The following is a 23,431-nucleotide window of genomic DNA, read 5'->3' on the forward strand; positions in this document are numbered from 1 at the left end:
CTTATCCTCGGGGAAACTAAAACACGGTGTCCCCCAAGTTTCCACCTACAAGCTTTGAGAAAACGTCATAAATTAAATGCCCACAATTCTGTGGCAAGCGGGCGGTACAAGTATGCTCTTATCGACTACTGGAGCCCACAGGATGCTACAGAATGAATGAATGGACCATCTCCGTCCCACACACCCTGGTCCTCCCTAGGAGGCTGTACGGTCCCCTACAGGACGCTTGTGCGCGAGCGGCGTCCCCAGACCCGACGGCGAAGCGCCTCTGCCGCTAGGCTCGCGGGGTCACAGGGTAGAGGCGGCCGAGCATCGCCTTCGTTTACCTGCCAGACACTGCAGCAATCACGGCCTCTGCTAATCCAGCCCAGCCAATCCCTGGCGTGGCCAGGGCGCCACGTGACTTCCGGCTGGCTGTGCCACCGAGAACACGGACGGCGCTAGGACCCTCGCACAGGGAGGCTTGCCTCTGGTCCGAGAAGGCCCGCCCCTGCCGTCACATTCAGCCTATGGAGAGCCGAGGCTCCGGCAGAACCAATGGCGAGGAGGCATGGAGGGGCCTGGCGTTGGCGTCACTAGGTGGGGCGGGGCGTGCGGCGGATCACGTGGCCGGCGCGTTGGCTGCGGGAAGGTAAAGCAGTGCTGGGAGCGGACTGCAGGGGTCATGCCGTGGGGTCGCCTCTGCGCCTGCGCCCTATCGGGATGCTGAACCTGGCGGCGCTGCTGTGGCGCCGGCTCCTGCGCAAGCGCTGGGTGCTCGCCCTGGTTTTCGGGCTCTCGCTGGTTTACTTCCTCAGCAGCACCTTCAAGCAGGTAAGCGACTTCTCTCAGGACCTCCGTCCTTCCGATCCTTCTTCCTCCCACAAATACTATGTCCTTCTCCCCATCGTTCTTCTAATCCTTCTCCTCAGCACTCCTCCCTCTGATCTAAAATCCTCCTTCAGCCCTTCTCCCTCCGTTGCGTTGTCCTCCTCTGCCCTTCTCCTTTCCCCTTCCTCGCTCCCTCCGTCCTCCACTCCTCCTCCTCCCTCGAATTCTCTGCCTCCCCATCTTCTGTTCTCCTCTGCCCTCCAACTTCTTACCTCTCACCCTCAGTCCTTTTACAACCCCTCCTCCTCGATCCTCACACTTCCTCCCTCCCTTGATCCTCTGTCCTCTGATGCTCCTCTCTCCTGTCCTCCACCTTGTAGTCCTCCTGATATGCAGCCATTCAGTCCTCTCTCTGAGCCTCTTCCTTTCAGTCCCTGGATCATCCACTAGTCCTCCCCCCAGCTCTCTAGTGCTCAACCTTCTAGTCCTCCTCCCTCCGATTGTGTGATCCTCCTCCTGTCCTCCTGTGAATTGAAGGCCGCTAAGGGAGGCGTCCCACTGCAGGTCTTGGTACCGCCCCTCTTCCGTGAGGGATCTGGCTGGTAGGCCAGGCAGAATGGGGTCCTCAGACCTGTGCACCCTCCTCTGTAGCGTTCCCTGCTCCGCACAGCCCCAGGCTTCTTGATGGGCAGAAGGTAGAGATGGCTAGACCAGGAAGTGGCCAAGGGCTCTCTGTGCCTGTTCACCTGGGTGACCCAACAGGCTCCCTTTTGGGGCACAACTTGGTTGGGTAGATTTTTATTTTTAATTTCTCAACCTCCCTTTCCCGTTTTTGTCCTGGTAGAGAGTTCCTAGAGACCTGGCATCCCACTGTAGTAGGAACCAGTTCCCAGCATTTGCCTAGAAACCACACTTGACTGAGTTGCATTCTGTAGGTCGCCTGCCCCTCCGCCTTTCTGCTCCTGTGCGCCCTTTCACCCTGTTTTGCTGTTCTTATGCGTTTAGTTCTCTGGTTTTCTGAATCACAGTCTGTCTTTTGAATGGTTGCGCTTTTGCACGGTCACTCCTTTTAACAGGGGGTCTTACTCTCTTGCCCAGATTTGACCTTGTAATCCTGTCTGGCTTTTCCACATTCTGATAATTGTCTCCATTGCACCCACCTGGAACAGAACTCTTGCCTTTCTTCTGCCAGATTTATACCTCTCCAGTCCTCAGCATCTCACTAAGTGACATATGTCATCACTGTTGACACAGTTAGGCTGTTCATTTCTTCCTGTCACCTCAGGCCCCAAAACTCTGGCTCTACAGTGCCCTATTAGGAGGTGTGTCACTGTGGGCATGGGCTTAAGACCCTCACCCTAGCTGCCTGGGAGTCAGTCTTCCACTAGCAGTCTTCAGATGAAGATGTAGAATTCTCAGCTCTGCCTGCACCATGCCTGCCTGGAAGCTGCCATGTTCCTGCCTTGATGATAATGGACTGAACCTCTGAACCTGTAAGCCAGCCCCCTTTAAATGTTGTCCTTTATAAGAGTTGCCTTGGTCATGGTGTCTGTTCACAGCAGTCAAACCCTAACTAAGACACTCATTGCCTGAATTACTTCTGATGCCCCTTCAGGGGCAAGACACTGTCATCTGTTCCCGGTCCGGTGCCGTAGCCCGGCCAGTCTGCTTCTGCTTTGTCTCACAGCCTGTCCTAGGGTGATAGTCTAGACAAGGTTTCCACCACAGGCCTTCTCAAATGTGTAACCCTTTGCTCAAGCGAAGAGGGCTCATCTGCGTTGTCTGTGCGACTGAACTACTTTTGGTCAGTTTGGGTCTAACTGACCGTAGTCAGTGACTCGAGCCATGCCCAGTGCCCTACTGTAGTGCGGTCTCCTGCCCACCGTCTGGCCACTTGCCTTTGTGGTAATTACTGACCCAGCATTTCTTGTTTGTATGTTTGTTTGTGTATGTTACCTCACCCTCTTGCTCAACATAATGCTTTTTGAGAACAGAGACCTGTGTGTCTTGTTCGGACACTGCAGCCTTCATCTCTGCCCGAACCCCCCCCCCCCCAGGCACTTCCTGGGGACCAGATGTTGGTTCACGTGAGTCTTGGTTGGGGTGACTTGACTTTTCTCCTAAGCCAGGTTATTTATTTATTTATTTATTAATCTTGGCTCAGATGCTGTCTACGTGGTGACCTTTCCTACAGCCCCATTTTAATTACTTGACGTGTGTGTGTGTGTGTGTGTGTGTCTTTCTGTCTGTCTGTCTGTGGTAGGGTAGGTATAAGTATCTCCCTAGCTATTCTGTAGACCAGGCTGGTCTTGAACCCACAGATCCACCTGAGTGCTGGAATTGAGGGCATGCACCGCCCCTGGCTGCCTTGCTTGCATTTATTTATTTATTTATTTATTTATTTATTCATTCATTCATTTTTGCTTTTTTGCTTGTGATTTAAGACTATACAAGGGTCATTATGAAACCTCTAGTTTGTTTGTTTGTTTGTTTGTTCTGTTTCCTCTGAAGCCAGAGCACTGATTATCTTTGCCATCCTGTGCTGTCCCCTTGTCATGATGGGGCTTTTGGCCAGTAGATGACTAAACTCTGTGGACATGTGGAGAACCTGTGTGAGATAAAGTTCCATGAGGGTGAGAAGAACTTGTGTGCTTAGTGTGGGCAACTGAAACCCCACCATGGACTCTGGTGGCCTGAACACCACACATGCACTCTGGCAGCTGGGAGGTATCAGACGGGGGATGCCAACTGATTCCACGTGTGGTGGTACCCCCTGGCCTGCTTCATTCTCGTATAGTGGAGAATGCACCCTGGTCCCTTCAGCTCCTCTCAAGGCTACCAGTCCATTCATGGGGACTCCACCCCATGATCTCACAGAATTCTGGTTACATAGGAGACACCCTACTTCTCAGTCTGTGTTTTCACTGCTCTGCTAATGTCATCTTGGGTGTGAAGGGTTTAACATTGATTTGGGGATGGGGGTGGGCAGTCAGTTCACCACTGGAGAGCTACATGCAACTCTGTTGGTCCTGGAACTGTTGCATGTCTACCTGGCTTTCACCTGTGCAGTGGAGGTCTTAGAAGTGGTTGGTGGGGTGTACTATCAGGTTGGGATGTGATACTTCTAAGAGAGCGGCTGATACCTCAGCCAGCCTTGTGCTCTTGCCCTACCTAGGGTACAGAGAATAGCCCTCACCTGTGTTTTAACACTGGTTCTTGGAGCACTCTCTCCTTTTGGCTCTTGGAGCACTCTCCTGTTGGCTCTTGGAGCACTCCCCTGTGAAGCTCTTAGAGCACTTTGCTGTTGACTCGGAGCATTCTCCTGTGCAGCTCTTGGAGCACTTTCCTGTTGGCTCTTGGAGCACTCTCCTGATGGCTCTTGGAGCACCCACCTGTGCTGTTTTTGGAGCACTCCCCTATGAAGGTCTTGGAGCACTCTCATGTTGGCTCTTGGAGCACCCACCTGTGCTGTTTTTGGAGCACTCCCCTATGAAGGTCTTGGAGCACTCTCCTGTTGACTCTTGGAGCACTCTCCTGTGCTGTTTTTGGTGCACTCCCCTATGAGGCTCTTGGAGCACTCTCCTGATGAATCTTAGAGCACTCTCATAATGGTTCTTGGAGCACCCTCCTGTGTGGCTCTTGGAGCACCCTCCTGTGTGGCTCTTGGAGCACTCTCCTGTGTGGCTTTTGGGGCATTCCTATAGACTGTTAGGGTTGCTTTGCCTAAGACTCCTTTGTGGCTGTCACGTCTTCCATTCTCTGGTTTCAGGCTGTTTTCTGCCTGTGTTGCTTGACCTTCTGTTTGTGAAGTGGAGCCACAGTCTGGGTGTCACTCATCTGTCTCATCTTCAGGTCCTGTGGCCAAACTACTTCTCTGTGGAGCAAAGTCCTTTTCTTAGGACTTGGGTGTGGCTAGGAATTAGGCTTCTTTGAGGAGTTGTGGATTGTGAATGTGATGCAGACCAGCTGAGATTTTCAAACCGAGGTTCTTCGTTTGTGACAAGGTGACAGATGTAAGCCAGCATCCAGAGTGAAGTGTTTTTAAAGTTGGGATTACCGTTGGGAATGGAAGCACTCACCTTTGGTCCCAGCACTTGGGAGGGTGAGGCATGCAGATCGCTGTGAGTCTACATAGTGACTACATAGTAACTACATAGTAGCAGATCCCAGTCTACAGGGAGAGTTCTGTAAAGATAAGGAGGGGGGAGAGGGGAGGAGTCTGGTCTAGATACATCTGTAGTTCCCACCCTGTAGTGCTGTCTTTGCTCACCGAGGGACACCACTGGTGGCACAGACAAGAAATGTGTATTGTGTTAAGCTCTTGGGGCTTTTCAGAGTAACTTAGCCAGTTAGTTTGCACACCCCAAGAGAGCCTGCTTCAAGGAGTCTGTGGTCCGAGTTAGTTTTGAAATAACACTTAATAAACCATGTTGGCTGTGTTCAGTTGTGGTGACACTTGTCCCAGCAGTAACCGGTCATGGTGGAAAGTGCTTTCAGCACACTAGGGCATGAGCCATTAGCATTTGCCTTAGAGCAGATTCTTTCCTGTTGCCTGGACAGATGGAGTTGCTGGCTCACTGAGGAGGAGGCTGGGAAAATGACCGATTGAAAGCTCTCAACTACTCTGCTGAGGTGGGAGGTAGGCAGCCTGTGCTGCCTTCTTCTGCATACTGAACTCTGGCTGACAACTGAGTTACCAGCTAAACTAGCCAGCCCTACCCCTCCCTGCTTCTCACCTAGAGGAATGAGTGGTCAATGGCTTGTTTATAAGACTTGGGAGAGGGGCTGGAGAGATGGCTCAGAGGTTAAGAGCACTGACTGCTCTTCCAGAGGTCCTGAGTTCAATTCCCAGCAACCAGATGGTGGCTCACAACTATCTTTAATGGGGTCCGATGCTCTCTTCTGGTGTGTCTGAAGACAGCAACAGTGTACTCATATACATAAAATAAATAAACCAGCAGTTCTCAACCTCCCTAATGCTGCAACCCTTTAAAAAAAAAAGAAATAAAGAGACTTAGGAGAGAGCCTGCTCCCTCAGAGACAGTTGATGTCTTCCACTGCCAGACATAAAATGGAATTCGAGAGAAAAATCAGACTTTTGGAGACTTTGTTTCCTCCCCTGAGTTGTTAACTTCCATTAGCTGTGACATGAACAAGTGTGGTATATAATGTGACAGAAATGTGTCAACCTTTGGCAGATCTGCGAAGATCTCTTTACAGAGCAGGACATTACTGAGTGCTTGTGAGTGGGTAGGCCATGCTCAGAGCCCATGTGCGCACGCTGACCTACAGTTCACCTTCCAAAGCCATACACAGCTCACCCGAGTGCATATCCCAGTGGCTTTAGTAAGGTCACAGTGAGGTAGCTGTTACCACAGTCACAATTGAGGACACCTTCATGGACTTGCTCTCCCTCTCAGCCCTAAACAGTCTCCAGTCGACTTCCTGTCTGAAAATGTATTGCATTCTTATTTATTTATGTGTGTGTGTTTGTGTAGTGTTGTGGGAAAGGAAAGAGTGCATAAGGTCAGGAGACAGTTTGGGGGAGTCCTTCCTTTCCATCATGTCTGTCCCCCAGGATTGAATTTAGGTTGTCCGGCCTGGTGGCAAGTACCTTCACCCACTAAGCCCACTGAGTTCTGAGAATCCATCTGTAGGCACGAGCTCTCACTGTGGGTCCTCATTGGCTTGGACCAGTCGTTCTTGCACAGGCTCCTCTCTGTGCTCTGCCATTGTGAGTCAGTCCCATCCTGACTTGGTTTCTTGCTTGGCTGACTGCCATCTGCTACCCTGCAGCTGGGTGCCCCGCTGGTCTCACTTGGCCTGGCCTTTCCCTCAAATCTCTGATGTGGAGGTGGGCTAGGAAGAAAAGATGCTCATCCCAGATAGTCGTCATCTCCCTCCCGCGCCCCCCCCTCCGCCCCCCGTCCTTGGCTCTGCATCCCTGAGACTTCTCAAGCTTGTACAACAGTCTCTGCCCAGACAGCTGCTGATCTCCGTTGCCTTGGATCCTGGGATGCCTTTTTTCTTTGGTTTTTATCCTAATTAATGCTTTAGGGGATAATTTAAATTGCTAGAGAGATGGGAGGGCAGAGAGGATGCCATCAGGGGAGAGTGTTGGGGATGGTGAGTGGCGCCGGGTGGCCTGTGCATGGGGGATGGAGGTGGAGCGAGCACTGAAGTCTACTCCCTGGGTGCCTGCTGTTTGCTGCAGGAGTGGGAGGGAGGGAGGGAGGGCAGGTCAGTGAGTTCTGCTGGGAAGATGCAGATTGTCTGAGGTTGTCTTTGTTGCTTTTCTATCTCTCTGATTATACACCGTGACCTGGGCAGCTTAGAGTTTGGTTGGCTGGGACTTGGAGTTTCAGAGAGGTAGAGTCCATGACCGTTATGACAGGGAGCATTGCGGCAGGCAGGCAGGCAGGCAGGCAGAATGCTGAAGCAATAGCAGAGAGCTCACATCTTGATCCAAACCACTAGGCAGGGAGTGCTAACTTGGGCATTTGAAACCTCAGAGCCCACCCCCAGTGCTACTTCTCCTCCTCCAAAGCCACACCTCCTAATCCTTCCAAAAAAGTTCCACCAACTGGGGACCGAGTATATATGTATTCAAATACTTGAACCCGGGGAGGGGGCATTCTTAATCAAACCACCACATAGGCATTGTATAAGACGTGATGAGTGCAGAGAGCTGCCCCCTGTGTCGTTCCCCTTACCCAACCCCAATTTTAAACTGGGTACCAACAAAGACTTGAGCTCTGCAACATTTTCGAGGCATGGCATGGGCACGGGGTCACCCACGGGAAGGGCTACTGGGACATTTGGGTGTCATTTCTTCCTTCTGTTTCATCTGAATGGTTTTGCTTCTCTCACTTGAGGTGTGCTGTCGTTCCCCTCATCCCCCCACCCCACCCCACGCTTAATGTACAAGTGTTTCCCCATCTTTACAAACTCTCTGGGGGGAAGGGGAGGGTGCTGCAGAGGCGGCACTGTGGCTAAGAGTGCTGGCTGCTTTGGCAGAGGACCTGGGTTCTGTTCCCAGCCAGCAGCACCTGCTAACTCTAGTTCCATGGGATTTAATACCTTCTTCTGGCTTCTGTATGCAAACCCTCACCCGCACATACACACAAATAATAAAAGTAAATCTCGTTTTTAAGAGTTCTTTAGGGGGGGGGGGGCGCTGGAGAGATGGCTCAGTGGTTGAGAGCACTGACTGCTCTTCCAGGGGTCCTGAGTTCAAATCCCAGCAACCACATGGTGGCTCACACCCATCTGTAATGGGGTCTGATGCCCTCTTCTGGTGTGTCTGAAGACAGTTACACTGCACTTATATACATAAAATAAATTTAAAAAAATCTTTTTAAAAAAATGATTATTATTTTATGAATGTGAGTACACTGTCACTGTCATCTTCCATGGGACATGTCTCTCATTTGACTGCTATGATTTCCCATAAGAACTAACACAGCCCACTTCCTAATTAACCCCCTGAAAATCTGAGGAGAGGCTACGTCCATTAGCTATGCAGGCTACACAACTGTTTACAGAGAACATTCTCTTGTGCTTCCCCCCACTCCATATCCCACCTTTCCCCTGCAGGATCTGTGGACAGCTAACACCTTGAGGGTTGGGTGGCTCTGATTCACACGGAAGCCTTTGTCAGCAGCCCATTGGAGCACTTGTCTAAAGTGTCCATGGCACTCTGTGAAAATCCCCTTTGAATGGATATTGTTTTCCTTGTTGTCGAGACAAGGTTTCTCACTGTAGCCCTGGCTGTCCTGAATCACCTCTGTGTAGTTAGACCAGGCTGGCTTTGAATCTGCAGAGATTCACCTGCCTCTGCCTCTTTGAGTACTGGATTAAAGATGAGTACTGCCACGCCCAGCTTTGAATGGATTCTGAATGAAAGAAGTCATATACTTGGTGAAGTGCTGCTCGAAGACAAGACAGCCCAGAGGGAACTCAGTAGGGAAGTCCAGTAACCCACTGGGTGGAAGAAGATCTCCTGTCCCTTCCACCCTGCCTCCAAAAGTGCACCACAGCCACGATTTAGCCACACAATACCCACGGCAGAGGTTTCGAATATTCATGTTTGACAAGTTCAGGTGCTGGAGAACTGCCCTCCTGTTCACCAGGAACAGGGTTCATGGTGGAGATCCTTCTGGGGTCCATTGCTCCAGGCTTCAGCTAAGGTCCACTCCTGATCCACAGGCTGCACCTAAGGGGGTCCCTGTCTCCCAGGGGTTCTTGCTCTCAGCCCTTCTCTTTCTGTAACTGAGGTAACAACTACCTGTCCTTTGCCACCTAGCCATAGCCTTTAAAAGAACCATAAAAGGAAAGGCAGGCCACAGGAAAGCCATCCTGAAAGACTGTTTTACATTGAGCAAACTGAAGAAGGGGAACCTAGACCTGCCGGGCTTGTGGTAGGAGAGAGGCCAGCTGATGATACCTCAGAGGGTTCATCAAACTTTGGGGAGGCTAGGCACTGTCTAGCACTTCCATCTGCAAGTGATTGACAGGACTTTCTCACACCCCCACACCGAACTGCAGGGTCATCCTGCGTGCAGAACCAGGGGGCTGTTGCTGGCCTGCGGAGGCTGTGTTCTTAATGATGGCACATTGACATGGTGGATCCATGGCAATGCGATTATCTAGATAATGTGGGTCCTTGGAAATGCTTTACTATCCACTTAGTGTTGAGATCAGCTGATGGTGATGCCCTGGGTCAGAGGTCACAGGTCAGAGGTGAACATGTGGGGAGGTGTCATGAGAACTTAGCTCTGATGATAGTGTGTCCCTGCTAGTGTTTAGTCAGACATTTCCGTGGTGTTGGGTTTCTAGGTTTTTGTTGTTGTTTTGGGGTTTTTGTTTTGTTTATGTTTTTCCTACCATTGAAACAGAGAGCTATGGGAAACCTCGGTGTATGGTTCCTGTGGGATGGCACTCAGTAAAGTTTCCTAGAGCAAGGTTTGTGCATATTCAACTTCACCAACTTCCTAGGTTGCCTTCCCACAGTAACTACAAAGATCCTGTCTGTTTCCCTGAATTGTCTGTGTTGCCATCCGATGCAATTCGCAGGGTCTCCATAGTTACAGAGCAACATTGGTGAGGCTTAAAAAACACCAGCTATGGGGATAGCAGGCGTGGTGGTGCACACCATAATCCCGTAGTTCCAGCACCTGGCAGGCTGTTGCAGGAGGACCTGGGGGCCATTTGGTGTTGCAGAGGGTGCCTGCCTTAAAAGACCCTGCCTTAAAACCTCCAAAACCAACAGGCCATGGCACCTCACACCTATAATCACGGCATTTAGGAGGCCGAGGCAGGAGGATTGCCGTGAGTTTCAGGCAGGTCTGAACTACAGGATGAGAAGCGCAACGGGAGAGGGCCTTTTAGAGGTCTTTTGTTACACATTCATGGCTAGAAGCTTCCAAAGATGTGGCCGCCTTGTGCTTCTCTATCTTTCCAGCAGCTGGGCTTCTCCTCCTAGCTCAATGGTGTGGTTCCTGTCTAGGATCAGGGATCCAGGCTCTCACTCAGGGTCCACTTCTCTCCTGGCTCAGCAAGGCAAAGGGCTGTGTAGGCAGAAAGGCATCTGGAAGTATTCATAAGGATGACCGCTGTGTGCTGTCACACAAAGGATGAGCCTTGCAGGTTGTCAGGCTTCGTCTGGTCCTGAAGTCATCCCCAGTCCCATTTACAAGTTTTGTATGTGAGTACTTGTCACTTATTTGGCTGAGGCCTCCTGGTCTAGAGGTATCAGACAGCCTGAGATGATTAAAATTACATAGTTTCCTCCTGGTTGTAAAAGTATTTGGGCTTTGTGTTCTGTTCCATGGTGTGTGTATTAGTATCTAAAAACTTAAGTTGCTGGCAGAGAGAAAAGTTTTTGCTCCCCCCCCCACCCCGGATTTTACAGAATCTTTTGTCTGCTTCTGGGGCCCTTGCACATCAATGCAGTAACTGGGGGGGGGGGGTAGCTTTAACTTGCCAGGTTTCCCTGATGACATAGATGGCACTTGTGCCCGAGGGTTGGGTCGAGGGTAGAGAGATGGAGGTATAGATGCCTTTAGGGCAAGTGAGAAAATGCAGGAAAAGCGCTTTGAACCCTCCTCTCCCGCTGTGGTCTCCTTGCAGGAAGAGAGGGCTGTGAGAGACCGGAACCTCCTCCAGGTTCAAGACCGGGAACAGCCCATCCCGTGGAAGGTGCAGTTTAACCTAGGCAACAGCAGCCGACCCAGCAACCAGTGCCGGAACTCCGTCCAAGGAAAACACCTCCTCACTGACGAGCTGGGTACGTCTCCCTCCCTGCACTCAAGGCATAGAGACTCTGGGTTTGATAGCCTTCCCTCCCAGTGCTTTTGCCCTTCTTGCTAGTCTTCAGGGATGCCCCTGTCTGTCTTTCACACTCTCCTCTCCATCCCAGGCTCCCTGCAGCATCTGGGAGGCTTGGCTGAGCACCCAGACTCCTAGCATTTCCCTCTGCCTACAGCACCAGCCTTAGCCTCAGAGCCAGGCCACTGCCTACCAGGCACAGGCATGGGGTTCCTCATCTTGTCTCTCTAATTGGTGTGTGTGTGTGTGTGTGTGTCTGTGTCTGTGTCAGTGTGTATATGTGTTTGTGTGTGTGGTCTGTGTGTGTGTGGTCTGTGTATATGTGTGTGTATATGTGTGTGTCTGTGTTTCTGTGTGTATGTGTGTTTGTGCGTGGTCTCTGTGTATATATGTGTGTCTGTCTGTCTGTGTCTATGTGTTTATGTGTCTGTGTGTGTGTCTGTGTATGTCTGTGTTTCTGTGTATGTGTGTGTCTGTTACACCATGTCATGTATGTGGCAGAGGACAACAGGATGTTTTATATTAGGTGGCAGTTTTTATCATAGCTACAAATGGTTAATTTAGGTCAGACAAAGACTCACACTCCTTCAGCTTCTTAATCAATAAAAATCCCACAAGGGCAGCAGGTTTTACTTTGCCATTATAAATATGGGGGAAGTGGTTTAATAAAGAAAACTTGCAACTGTTGATGCTGTTTAGCAACGAGATGCCACCGTGTCGCCAGGGTAACAGCACTGTTAAACAAGATAGCCAATTAGAGTCACAAACTTTTCAAAAGCTGAAAGTTAATTTCCCAGGCAAGACCAACACATTTGCCTGCCCTGGTCTCCCAGGACTTGGTAAGAATAACATCCTTAGAGCTGGTAAGCACCACAGGCTTTCTCTGTGGGGCCCTGACTGTTCTGGAGCTCGCTCTGTAGACCAGGCTGACCTCGAACTCAGAGAGATATGCCCTTCTCTCCTGGGCGCTGGGATTCAAGGCATGAGCCACCACCACCAGCTGGTGTATATCTGTACTGAAGCATCATGATGACCCATTTCTATGTATGATGTGTGTGTGTGTGTGTATCAGATAAGAAAGGTTGGAGAAATGGGTGTGTGGCCAAGAGCACTGACTGCTCTTTCAAGAGGACCTGGTTTTGAGTCCCGGCATCCAGGATAGGCAGCTCACTAACGGCCTATAACTTCAGCTCCCAGGGATCCAAGGCCTCCCTCTTCTGGCCTCTGCAGGAACCTGCACTCACATGTACTCACACATCCAATTAAACATAAGGATGACTTCAGAAAGTAAAAGGTAATTTTTGCATGACACATGGGGAGAGAGGCCTGGGTGAGCATGCTCTCCCCAGAGATTAGACCTGGTCACGGAGAGGTGAGTACCAGAGTTCAAAGCCGAGATCTGGGAGTTAGTAACGGTAGGACCAGGCCTGAGATGTCAGCTTCCAGCTTCCCAAAGGAAAGGACAGTGTCAGTGGGCGATATCGGGGTGTTAGTGTCAGCGGGTGTTATTGGGGTGCACAGTATTCTTGACACAGATGGAGTTGCCGTGTTGCTCTCATCCGGGGTAGAATCCTGAGGAACGCATGGGCTCTCTGGGAATTCTGTTTAGAAGCCTTGTCAACAGCATGAGTCAGGGCATCTGGGAAGGAAGTGTTTACCAGGACATCAGAATGTTCATCTCTCTACCCCTGAGATGCAGCAGCAGAAACAACAGACACCAGCCTCTCCCTGCACTGGGAGAGGTTGGCGTCTCCCCTGGTCTCCCAAGTATTGAGGGCCCTCTGGTGTCCCTGATCGCCAGTGTTCTGCCAGCTCCCACACAGACCTTGTTTTCCAGAGCAGTTCTAAAAAACAAGTCATCTTCCGCCAGCCTTGTTCTCTTGAGGACAGAGCCGGGGCACTCAGGCTGGCTGGTTGGGAACAGCTGCTGCACAGCTGCGGGCCCCTGCATACACCCGAGGGGCCCCCCATACTCACCAGAAGGCCTCTGCACACACCTTAGGGTCTACACACACACACCTGAGAGCCCCTGCACACACCCGAGGGGCCCCCCATTCTTAACAGAAGGCCCCTGCACACACCTTAGGGTCCATACACACACACACACATACACACACACACACACCAGAGGGCCCCTGCATACACCCAAGGGTCCATACATACCTGACCCCCCCCCCCCCAACCTCCCCATACACCTGAGGCTCTCTCACATGCACACATACCTGAGGACCTAAATGGCCACTGGGGGCGTGTTCGAGGTTGGGTGGTGGCCCTCATAGACTTACATATTTTTCTGTCCTGTTCCTCACAGTGCAGGGAACGATCTGCCTAGAAGCTCTGAGTGGTTAAGTAGTCTCAGCGAGGGAGCCTGGCTGACATGGCGCTTGATGTGCACATATCTATGTGATGCGATTTCATAGTCATGGAGTGAATTAGGTTTTTCATTCTTTTGAGGATTTGAGAACATCCCTAATTCTAGGGGGGTGCTTGTGGTTGTGTCTCCCTCTCTGGTATGCAAACACCGGAAGCAGAGTCACGAAGGTTGACTGTGGCCTCCTGTTTTAGCAGCCCCTTCAAATGACCACAACAGCCACGAGCCATCAAAAGCCGAATGTTTGCTTTTTAAATCCGGAAGGCACTTGTTTTTGTGAATGAGTGCCTCGTTTCCTGTCTTGGACTGTTTTTTTAAAGCCCAGGTGAAAGGCTGCGTGCTTACATTAGCATCCCAGCTGCACAGGCAGGGCATGGTCTGGCAAGAAGCTCACACTCAAGCAGTAGACTGGAAAGGGGCAGAGCGTGGTAACAACTCGGATCTAGCGATGACTGAGGGGGTCCAACTTCCCATCATCCTCTGCCCAGGCGAAGCCAGCCCTAGACACGTTTCCATGTCTGGTCCTGATGCTCAGGGTGCCCTGGCTCCTGCCTGCCTTCTTCCTGTGCAGTTCTTCATCCTCAGAGGCAACACAGGTGGCTAGCTTCCCGCTGAGCTCTGCCTCTGGTTTCAGGCTATGTCTGCGAGAGGAAGGACCTGTTGGCGAATGGCTGTTGCGATGTCAGCGTCCCCAGCACAAAGCAGTACTGCTGTGATGGGTGCCTGGCCAATGGCTGCTGTGAAGCCTATGAGTACTGCGTCTCCTGCTGCCTGCAGCCCAGCAAGGTACGGGCCCCATCCCTTGTGTTCTGTGCACTTTAGGGGGATAGCTAGGCATCTCCTGCAGTGTTGTGATGGTGCAGTGGCCTCTCCCGAGGGAGGAGCTGGTCTCCCTGCCTCACAGTTCCTTCTGCAGAGAGGACAGTGCTATTGCTAACTAGGTATCTGGTGAATGAGAGAGACCTGGCTCCTTGCCCTCCCTGCGGGCTGGCTCGGCCAGCACTTACTAATACAAATGCCTTGTTTCCATAGCAACTTCTCCTGGAGCGCTTCCTCAACCGGGCAGCTGTGGCCTTCCAGAACCTCTTCATGGCAGTTGAAGACCACTTCGAACTGTGCTTGGCTAAATGCAGGACCTCCTCCCAGGTCAGAAGTGCTGGGGATGGAAGAGGGAGACAGAGCTGGAGAACCCTAGCTGACCGATCTGAGTAGAGCCAGGGCGGAAAGGGGCTTCATTGACGTTCTGCTGTGTTAGGGGGTGAGAGAGTTAGATCCAGTACCAGCCATTGAGAGGAGGCAGTCGTTACTTGCCCTGGGGCAGAGTTGAGGTTCGCATTAGGATCCAAGGGGATAGGAGAGTCAGGCACATGGATATATCTGAGGCTTCTAGGGTGGGCACACACTGCCTGCCATTGAGTGTCTGTTCTCCTAGCAGGGAGTGCACTGGAGGGCCTCTGCCACCATCACCAACCCCATCTCTGTTTATCCTCCCTTTTCCGTTTATTCTGTGCTCAGAGCCACAGGTGCAAGTCAGAGGACAACTTGTGAGAGTCCGTTCTCTGTCTACACCAATGTGTAGCTCGAGGACCAAGCGTTGGCAGCCAGCACCTTTCAGGCTAAGCCATCTTGCCTACCCACTTGTCTCTGCCCTTTCTCAGACAACCACACCTCTCTCACACAAGCACACCCTTCTAGGATACACTCCGGCTTTGTGCTCATTAATCCCCCTTCCCATCTCTGGTTTCCTTAAGAACATCCTGGGACAGGATAGAGGGAGCGGAGAGAATGTGAAATTCCACTAGTCTCCATGAGGAGGGGGCTTCTCAGGTGAGTGGGCAGGAAAGGAAGTCAGGTCACTTGCTCTTCCTGACCCACCTTGGCAAAGGGAACTGACTCGGGAGGTTCCTGCCGCTGTCCAAGCTGCAAGTCACTTCCTCTTGTGCAAATAGAGATAGTTCTCAATGGCCACTTGGTTCGAGTGCCCAGAGCCCAGGCTGCGAATCTCTTAGGTGGAATTAATATGGATGGATGGCTTTGGTAGGGGATAATTAATGAGCTCTAGACCAGCCAAAGCCTCAAATTGTTTGTATGAGAAGAAATTGCTGGGGGTGTGTGGGGGGTCTGTCAAGGGGGGTGGGGGCGGGACATCATCTGGGCTCAACCTCACTTGCTGTGCCCAGCCAGGGCACTCTTGGGGTGGATGCTTGACTTGTGCACAGGCCCTTAGTGCATGACTGCATTTTGACGTGTCAGGACTCCACCAGGGACTGGGTCTGTCCGACCACAGGGTCAGCAGCTGATCTCACTGCTCCACCGTATCTCTTTGTCTGTTTCAGATTTATTTTGTTTGTCTGTTCTTTTCATATATACTATTGGGGTCGGGTAATGCCACCATGTGCACGCGGAGGTCAGAGAACAGCAGCTCATTTCTCATTTTCCTCTGTGGGTTCTGGGGATGGAGCTGAGGCTCTCAGACTTGGAAGCAAGCATTGTGTTAGCCCCTGGCCATCTCATCTGCTCTTTTCGGATGGATGGAGTAGTCTCGGGATCTGTAGCCTGCAGTGAGGCTGTTCAGAAGCTCCCTGGTGGGCAGAAGAAGAAATGGCACAGGGATGTCCTATCTATTTGGTGGCACTCAGAGCCAACAATATCCTACGTCAAGCTAGAATAGTCCCTCAAAACCTTCTAGGCATGCTAGAGGTCTGGCAGGGACTGTGGCTGTCGCTGCAGCTGACCCTCTCTAACACACTCCTGTCTTCCTTCGCCATCAGAGTGTGCAACACGAGAACACGTACCGTGACCCCATAGCCAAGTACTGCTACGGAGAGAGCCCGCCTGAACTCTTCCCGGCGTGAGGCCCGACAGAGATACACACCCAGAACCAGGCTGGTCCACTGGAGTAATGAAGGAGAAAGCCACACAAGGGTCCTTGTGGCTTTGGGTGTCTCCAGCTCCCTCACCGACAGCTGGAGCTGATGGGTGGAGCTGTTCTGTAGAGCAGGCTGGATGAGGTCCTGGCACCTTGCAGGCCCCTGGGACTGCTGGTCAGAGGCCGGGCGCTTGCTTCTGTTTTGCTCCTACCTTGTAGTTATTTATTGACTTTTCAGAGTGGTGGAAGGTACGGTTATTTTTTAATTTTTTGGTGCAGGACACCTTTGCCTGTCCAGATGAATACATTGGAGGAGGTGACTGTTGCTCTCATTTCCTGAGCGTCGCATGGATGTGCATGCATGCTCCTTCACCGGATGAAAGTTAGTCTCTGGGAGTGTGGGTGTACAGACTCAGTTGTGGTTCTGTTTTAACATCTGACCAGCAGGCCCTTGTATCCATATCCCAACATTCAGGGGTATCTGAAGCCTCAGGGAGGTGCTGGTCCCCACTGAGCCTTCATAGAGCTGCCTCAGTGTGCTCATATACTGAAATGGTAGACAGGAAGCCTGAATCCCTGGCTGACTCTCCCAGTGGAGTTTGCTGTCTCTCCTTGAAACCCCTCAGCCTCAGGGCAGGGGAGCCCTTCTCTTGACTGTCACAGAGGCTAGGGAGACTGCGACTGTGTGTGTGCACAGCGGCCATTCATTCTTGGGTGTTCTCCACGCCCGGTGGCATTTATAAAGAAAAGCCCCAGCTCTTAGTTTAATCTGTCGCGAGTTTCACATCCACCATCAGTGGGAGATGAATGTGGTAGCCACAGTCTAGAGAGCATCCCAAAGGCAGGTCCGTGTCCAGTGCTCACAGGACAGTTGTTAACAGCGACTGAAATGGAGGTTTGAAGCCTAAGGTCAAGACACCTCCTCCTGTACTCTCCCATCCTGTTTACAGGCCAGCCTTTAGCACATACCTCCTCCCAAGACCTTTCACCCACCCTTCCAGTGGACCATGGTGTTTTGTGGTTTTGGTTCAGGTTGATCTGGGATGGACGGGCTGCGAGTCTCAAGATTTCCTATTGGGGGCCATGTGGAGCTTTGTCTCACAGCTCTTTGTACCGTCAGGATGGAATTTCCCTCTGCTCGCTCCTGCTTCCTCTTGCTGTTCACGTCGGAATTGTATTCTCTCAGCTCTACGGAAGGACAAACTGACCGTCAGTTGCTCCCTTGTTCTGTCTTGCCATGCTGGGATCGAACCCAGGACTTTGTGTGGGATTGGCAAACTTGCCGTTCCTGAGCCACGGCCCTGGCCAGGGAGTTGATTTTTGGTGTTAGGTGCCAGCGATTCTCTTCTGTTTGCTCTGGACTTCACGGTGTGTTGACTCAAACTTGATAGAAGAACTGGGTGATCCTGCACGTTCTGGCACATCCTGGAATGTTCTGGCACGTTCTGACATGTGCTATATGTGTTTGACACCAGCCTTAAACTCCTGACTCTCCTGCCCTGGGAGGAGTCCACCCTTGGTCGCCAGTGGCATTGGTCATATTTAGACTGTTGACCCAAGTTTTAGTATGAGCAATCACATTTGTTGCCAGCTCTCCCCGGCTTGGCATCAGAAACGCATGCTGTGTACGTTTGTGAGCTTATAGTCTGTGCCGTCATGATCAAGAATCCAGTCTGCTCGTGCTTCACTCAGTTGATGAGGACATTGCAAGAGACAGGCCCTCCCGAGCCGCAGCCAAGACAGAATGAGCAGAGCCACACAGGAACTCATCTTGAATCCTGCCCCCATGTCCTCTAGTGCAGAATCGCCTTCATACCGTCTCCCCCTAAGAGCAGATGGCCTTCCATTATCCCAGGCAGGAGAGGGCAGAGTGGTCATCTATATCCACACGAAGTCTAACACAAATGTCACTTTCAAATTAGCTGTGGCTGTGGAATGTGGTTTTGTGCTTTAATCAAGTAGGGGTGTGTGTGTATGTGTGTGTCTTTAGAAATTCTCAGGATTTCAGACAAGTGTGGCACTGGCCAGTGAAGGGCCCCCACCCACCTCCCTTGAAAGGTTGTGTTTGAGCTCCCTTGATGAGGTTCCGAGGATCAGAGGCTGTAGTTAGTTTTGTGTACAAGACTCAAGTTAATCTCACGATGTGTATGGGGCAGGGGCCCTGGGGAAGAGAGGCTGTGAGAACATCCTCAACCTAGAAAGGATGTTTAATGTTGTTCCATGTGAGGGGCTGCAGACAGATCTCAAGCGCTTCTCTCCTGTCTGAATGTGCAGTCGCTGGGCTTCTTGCTGGGACTGCTGGGATACCACATGTGTAACCTCGGAGAGGAGAAACATACTAGCAAGAGGGTCCTGAAGAGGGTACAGGAGAAGAATGTAGCCCCGCCCTCCTCCCCCCATCAGCCCTGCCAGGCCACAGCCAGGGTTGAAGGATAAACTCCTGCCTTCTTGAAGAAGTAAAGGAGGTCCTGTAGGGTGATAATGGAGTCCTTCACACGCCCTGAAGGCTGACTGCGTGCAGTGGGGAACACGGTGGCTCAGTGGGATTCTGGGTCCAGTTCTTCCCAGCTTTGGGCGTTGCAGGTAAATCACGAGCTGGCCGCTTCTCACAGCCAGGATGGGAATGTGGCTGGAGCCTGGGACCACTGCTTCTCAACAGCGTGACTTTTCATTTAGAAAATGGGGTCACATGTTTACTTGCAAGTGTGCTCTGAGGTGTCCCGAGTGAGAGCCGACTTCCTGAGAGGCCAGTGTTGGCAGCCCCTGGGAAGCTGTAAGGCAGGGATGAGGGGTCAAGGGCTAGAGGGATGGATGGAAGAGCATTGGTTGTGATAATTAGGAACTTAATGCTGAGAGGGCCTTGGCTTTTTAATTAGGGAATTCGGGACCATCTAACCATATAGTGAGGACATGACCGCTCCAAGGTATGGTTGAGGGGATTGTATTGTAGATATGAGGGGGAGAGAGACAGCAAGAGAGGGGCAGCTGGAAGAATCCAGAGGATGGGGAGAAAGGCATGACTGAGAGTGATGGGGATCAAGTGTGCATGGCCAAAATGGCAGGGCTCTAAAGGGATGAGAAGCTGGGGGAGGGGAAGCTGGAGACTTAAGCTGGACACCCATAGGCAGGCTAGCAAGCACCATAGCTAGCTAGCCTCTTGTCCTGAGGTTGGTTGGTTTTGTTTTGTTTTTGTTTTTGGACCTGACACTAATGATAAAATAATCACCTAAAACTAAAAGTCACATAGCCCAAAAATAAACACCAGCAACTTTCTCCTTCCTGCCACTTTCCAGGTGACAACCAACCAATCAACCAAAGGCAGGCTTGCTCCTTGGAAACTGCCTGTGGGTCTGTTATCTGCAGGCCTATGTGACATCCACACAGGACAGAACAAACACATTGGCATGGTGCTTGTATATACAGATGCACACGGGCACGCACGCGCGCGCGCGCACACACACACATACATATTCCTATCTTCTTAGAACAAGCACGGCCGCGTTCTAGAACCCGGGACTATCCGTGACACCAACTACTCATTGAGCCTGCCACCACTAGGTCACAGACTTCCAGCTCATACTGCAGGCAAGTTGGGCTGATGGTGAACTCACTAAACTCACGCTGCGCAGGGTAACTGCACGGTGCCTCGAGGCAGGAATGTGCTGTTATTTGAGCGTGTCCTGTGGGTATCACAGCGTAATTTAATCAGCACTTTAGCATGGCATCTCTCCAGGGTGGGGAAATAATGAAGTCAGCGCTCAGTGCTGGGAGTTCTCAGTTCAGCCTTGGGCACCGCTGTGACCTAGAGCTGGGCTCAGTTACTGCGGCACTGCCAGCATCCGAGGCGTGGCTGTCCTAGATGCTGTGGGCCAGGGAGGCTAGCAGCATCATGGACTCCCAACCTATTAGGGACAAGTGGTTATCTTCCCTATTCCAGCTGTTAAGTAAGTGTATCCAGACGCTGTCAAACGTCCCCTGAGGGTCAGGGAGGGACTGCCCCGTGTTACAAGCCACTGCCCTAACTCTGTTAGAAAGATAGGTTTGTGAACCAATTGCTTGAGTGTCACAGGAGGGAAAGTTGTCGAGAAGAGGCTGGGCCGAGGTTTAAATCCCAGGAGGCTATTGGTGGAAGATAGTTTGAGGCTAGCCTGGGATGCAGAGAAACTGCCAACTCAAAGGCAAAAGAAGGGGGGAAGGGGGGAGGCAGCGATATATATATATATATATATATATATAATTCAGGCTTCATTTCAAAATGTTCTGTAGTAACCAATAGGAAGAACGAGGCAAAATAATAAATGGTCAATCAAAATGTGGGGTGGGGTTCAGCTCACTGTGAATTAATACACACAAACTGATAGTTGTATTAGTAGATATCAAAAAAGATGTAGAACCAGGCAGGGTGGTTCAATTTCCGGCACTTAGAAAGGCTGGTCTGGAGAATCCAGCTTGGGTTTCATACTGAGACCTGTCTGAAACACATTATTGTTTTTTTAAAGTTTCATAAAATATTTTCTCAGATGTTGGTGTTTCAGATGATAAATATGACAATCTCTGTGTGTGGCTGTAGGCATGTCCCATGCATTGGCTCTGTGTGTGTGTACGTGTGTGTACTTGTGTGTGAGTACATGGCGCATGTGCACTTGTGTACTGTGTAAAAACAGTGGCCTGGAACCTGTGAACAGCATCCTGACCCCCCTCACAGCAGCTCAGGCGTCCATGAACTTGGATAAACTCGTCTTTCTGGCTCTGGCTTCTCATTGTCCTTATCAATGAGAGTGACCGCTAACACAAGTATTGGTCCCACATCCTGCCTTTGACCTTCAGGACATGCCAGCACTGAGGTAAACACGACCAGTGCCCTGTCTCTTAACTGCTCACTGTGGACTTTATTCTTCACAGGGGAGGGTGGGTACCAGCCATCGGGACCCTGGTCGTCCTCAAAGCGACTTTTCTGAAGCATCCAGAGATAGAGCAAAGCTGGACAGATGTTCTCTTCATCTTCTCTGATTTTCTTGGGTACCGTTTGCTTGTCATGCTTGCCGCCCTGCACCTGTGGAGTCCGCTGCTGTGGTCCGGTTCTGGGACGCACAGAGCCATGCGAGTGCAGATTCCCTTCACGCAGCGCTGAGGTGCTCAGTGACCTGCAGCCGAGATGCCCAGAGCATGTCAGATTTCCCAAGCAGAACCTCTCTAGACATCTCTCAGCATGCGCGGGTGTCTCTTACGGGGTAGAAACCCTGAACACAAGCTTCCAGAATTAAATTGAACCCTTTAGTTCCTGGTCTCAAAGGATAGCCCACAGCTGCGATGGGAAGTTCTGCCACACTTTGTCTAAATGTATACTTTATTCATTCATAAATAAAAATGGAATCCTACTACATGCTGTTTTACAGTGCCGGGTTTCTGGCTGGTTGACTTTATCCAGTTAGAGCCAACTCCTCCCAGAGCTTATGTTCAGATGGCCCTGCCTGGAGAAGTGACGCCCAGGAGAGGTTACAGCCCTTTGTAATGGCTCTCCGGTAACACTTTCTCTTCCTCTGATTTTACCCAATGGGGAGAGAAGTCTTTTTGTTTATCACAGATAGGTTCAGGCATTTTCCAAGACCAGAGCTGAGCTGCATCCAGCATCTCTGGGGACTGGCTGCATTGTCCCCGAAATGCTGACAAATCAAGTATAGTCCATATCCCTTGGGCATATTGTTGATTCTGCAAAAAATCACGAGTGCAGATATAAAAGAAAAAAGCCACGCCCCCAGAGGCCTTGCAGGTGTGGCTGCTGTTTCACGTGTGCATCAGTAGGTGGCAGAGCAGAGGGCGGTTACGTCTTACGCTCAATGTTCTGACCTGTGAACATCTGAATGTTGTGTAGCCTAACATTCCCTAATAAAAGTGAGCCTGAGATGACCGCCAGTCCAGCGCGACAGGAATGAGCCTGAGATAGACACCCTCACGTGGGGCCTCTTGGGCAGGTGAGGAGCGAGCCTGAGATAACCATCAGACTGGTGCCATGGGGCCCGGCCAGGAAACTAGCCTGAGATGACCATCAGTCTGGCCCCACTTGGACCTTGGGGGTGGAGGTAAGAAGGCCATATTTGAGATGCCCCCTGCCTGGGGCCATAATACACGAGTGAGATATAGCATCCTTGAGACCACTCCTGAGATAACCCCAGACACTCAGAGACCCTGGGCACCTCTAAGAGGAGCAAGTGGTGGAGAAATGAAAAAGAAAGAAGGATGTGGGTACAATGAAGAGAGGCTGAACTGGAGACTTAATGGTAGCAAGGAACAGCCTGATGTGAGTAGCCGGTGATGTACCATCTGGGACCCTGGTGGGATCCTGGCCTGTGCTGCCACCAGGAACCATGTCTGGGTCCGTGGCCCTGCAGTAACAGGGGTCTGCTACCACCAATGGCCAGGCCGATGTCCCTGGTCTGACAGGTTGATGTCTGAGGGTTATGCAGAACTGGCCCCACCCCTCACCTGATCATCATGCCAGAGCTGGCCCTCTAAGGGGGATATGGGAGTAGGGGCCCTGACCCTGCCCTTAGCCAGCTGCAGTGCTTGGGAGAGCAGGCCCATACACTGCAGGAGTTGCGGGTGAGCTGGCCCAAGGATGTGAGCGTAGGAGAGCCGACCCTGACACTATCTTCCTTGTGGTGGCATGGATAAGGGACTGATCCCCTCCCCTCTTTTTGCTCTCACCACCTGAGGAGAGCTGTTCCTGCCCCTCACCTGCTGCAGCTCTCAGGAGAGCAAGCCCCGACACCTCACCTGGACAGCACAGTGGAGCTGACCCTGATGGCCAGAGCTCAGGTGAACTGGCCCCAAGGGTGTGAGCACAGGGGAGCTGGCCCAGCAATTTTTTCCCCCTTTGGTTTTTCAAGACAGGGATTCTCTGTATAGCCCTGGCTGTCCTGGAACTCAATTTGTAGGCAGACCAGGCTGGCCTTGAACTCAGAAATCCGCCTGCCTCTGCCTCCCAAGTGCTGAGATTAAAGGCATATGCCACCAGTGCCCGGCTCCAGCAACTTTTTTGTGGTGTGGCAACT

The 23,431-nt window shown here is 51.5% G+C and overlaps 2 protein-coding genes and 1 non-coding gene across 6 annotated transcripts in view; 2 read left to right on the forward strand and 1 right to left on the reverse strand.

Moving 5' to 3' along the window:
• Positions 1 to 483, reverse strand: part of Rnft2 (ring finger protein, transmembrane 2) — a 54,154-nt gene extending 53,671 nt beyond the window's left edge. For 3 of the 4 annotated variants that reach the window (XM_021163275.2, XM_029476895.2, XM_085837089.1), the window contains exon 1: positions 327 to 483. The gene's annotated coding sequence lies outside the window, so the exon portion shown is untranslated. Of the gene's footprint in view, positions 1 to 184 lie in introns of all 4 variants that reach the window. The other variant, XM_029476896.2, reaches the window with a different exon arrangement.
• A 107-nt stretch (positions 484 to 590) lies between these two features.
• Positions 591 to 21,776, forward strand: Spring1 (SREBF pathway regulator in golgi 1). The gene is made up of 5 exons (XM_021163442.3): positions 591 to 813; positions 10,942 to 11,098; positions 14,145 to 14,296; positions 14,543 to 14,656; positions 16,282 to 21,776. Exons 1-5 carry the CDS (start codon positions 703 to 705, stop codon positions 16,363 to 16,365), a joined length of 618 nt encoding a protein of 205 aa, XP_021019101.1. The 5' UTR covers positions 591 to 702; the 3' UTR covers positions 16,366 to 21,776.
• A 351-nt stretch (positions 21,777 to 22,127) lies between these two features.
• Positions 22,128 to 22,260, forward strand: LOC115031202 (small nucleolar RNA SNORA17). The gene has a single exon (XR_003836821.1). It is a non-coding gene; the product is annotated as a small nucleolar RNA SNORA17 (small nucleolar RNA).
• The last annotated feature ends 1,171 nt before the right edge of the window (positions 22,261 to 23,431 follow it).

This window comes from Mus caroli, unplaced genomic scaffold (assembly GCF_978045245.1).
Source record: "Mus caroli unplaced genomic scaffold, Mus_caroli_1 scaffold_4, whole genome shotgun sequence".
In the NCBI taxonomy this organism is placed as follows: Eukaryota; Metazoa; Chordata; class Mammalia; order Rodentia; family Muridae; genus Mus; species Mus caroli.

Excerpts from the sequence above, each read along its gene's own strand:
- Spring1 (XM_021163442.3), top strand. The coding sequence starts at position 703 with ATGCTGAACCTGGCGGCGCTGCTGTGGCGCCGGCTCCTGCGCAAGCGC. Across the intron at positions 14,297-14,542 it reads GCTGCCTGCAGCCCAGCAAG|CAACTTCTCCTGGAGCGCTT; the intron begins GTACGGGCCCCA and ends TTGTTTCCATAG. Across the intron at positions 14,657-16,281 it reads AATGCAGGACCTCCTCCCAG|AGTGTGCAACACGAGAACAC; the intron begins GTCAGAAGTGCT and ends CTTCGCCATCAG.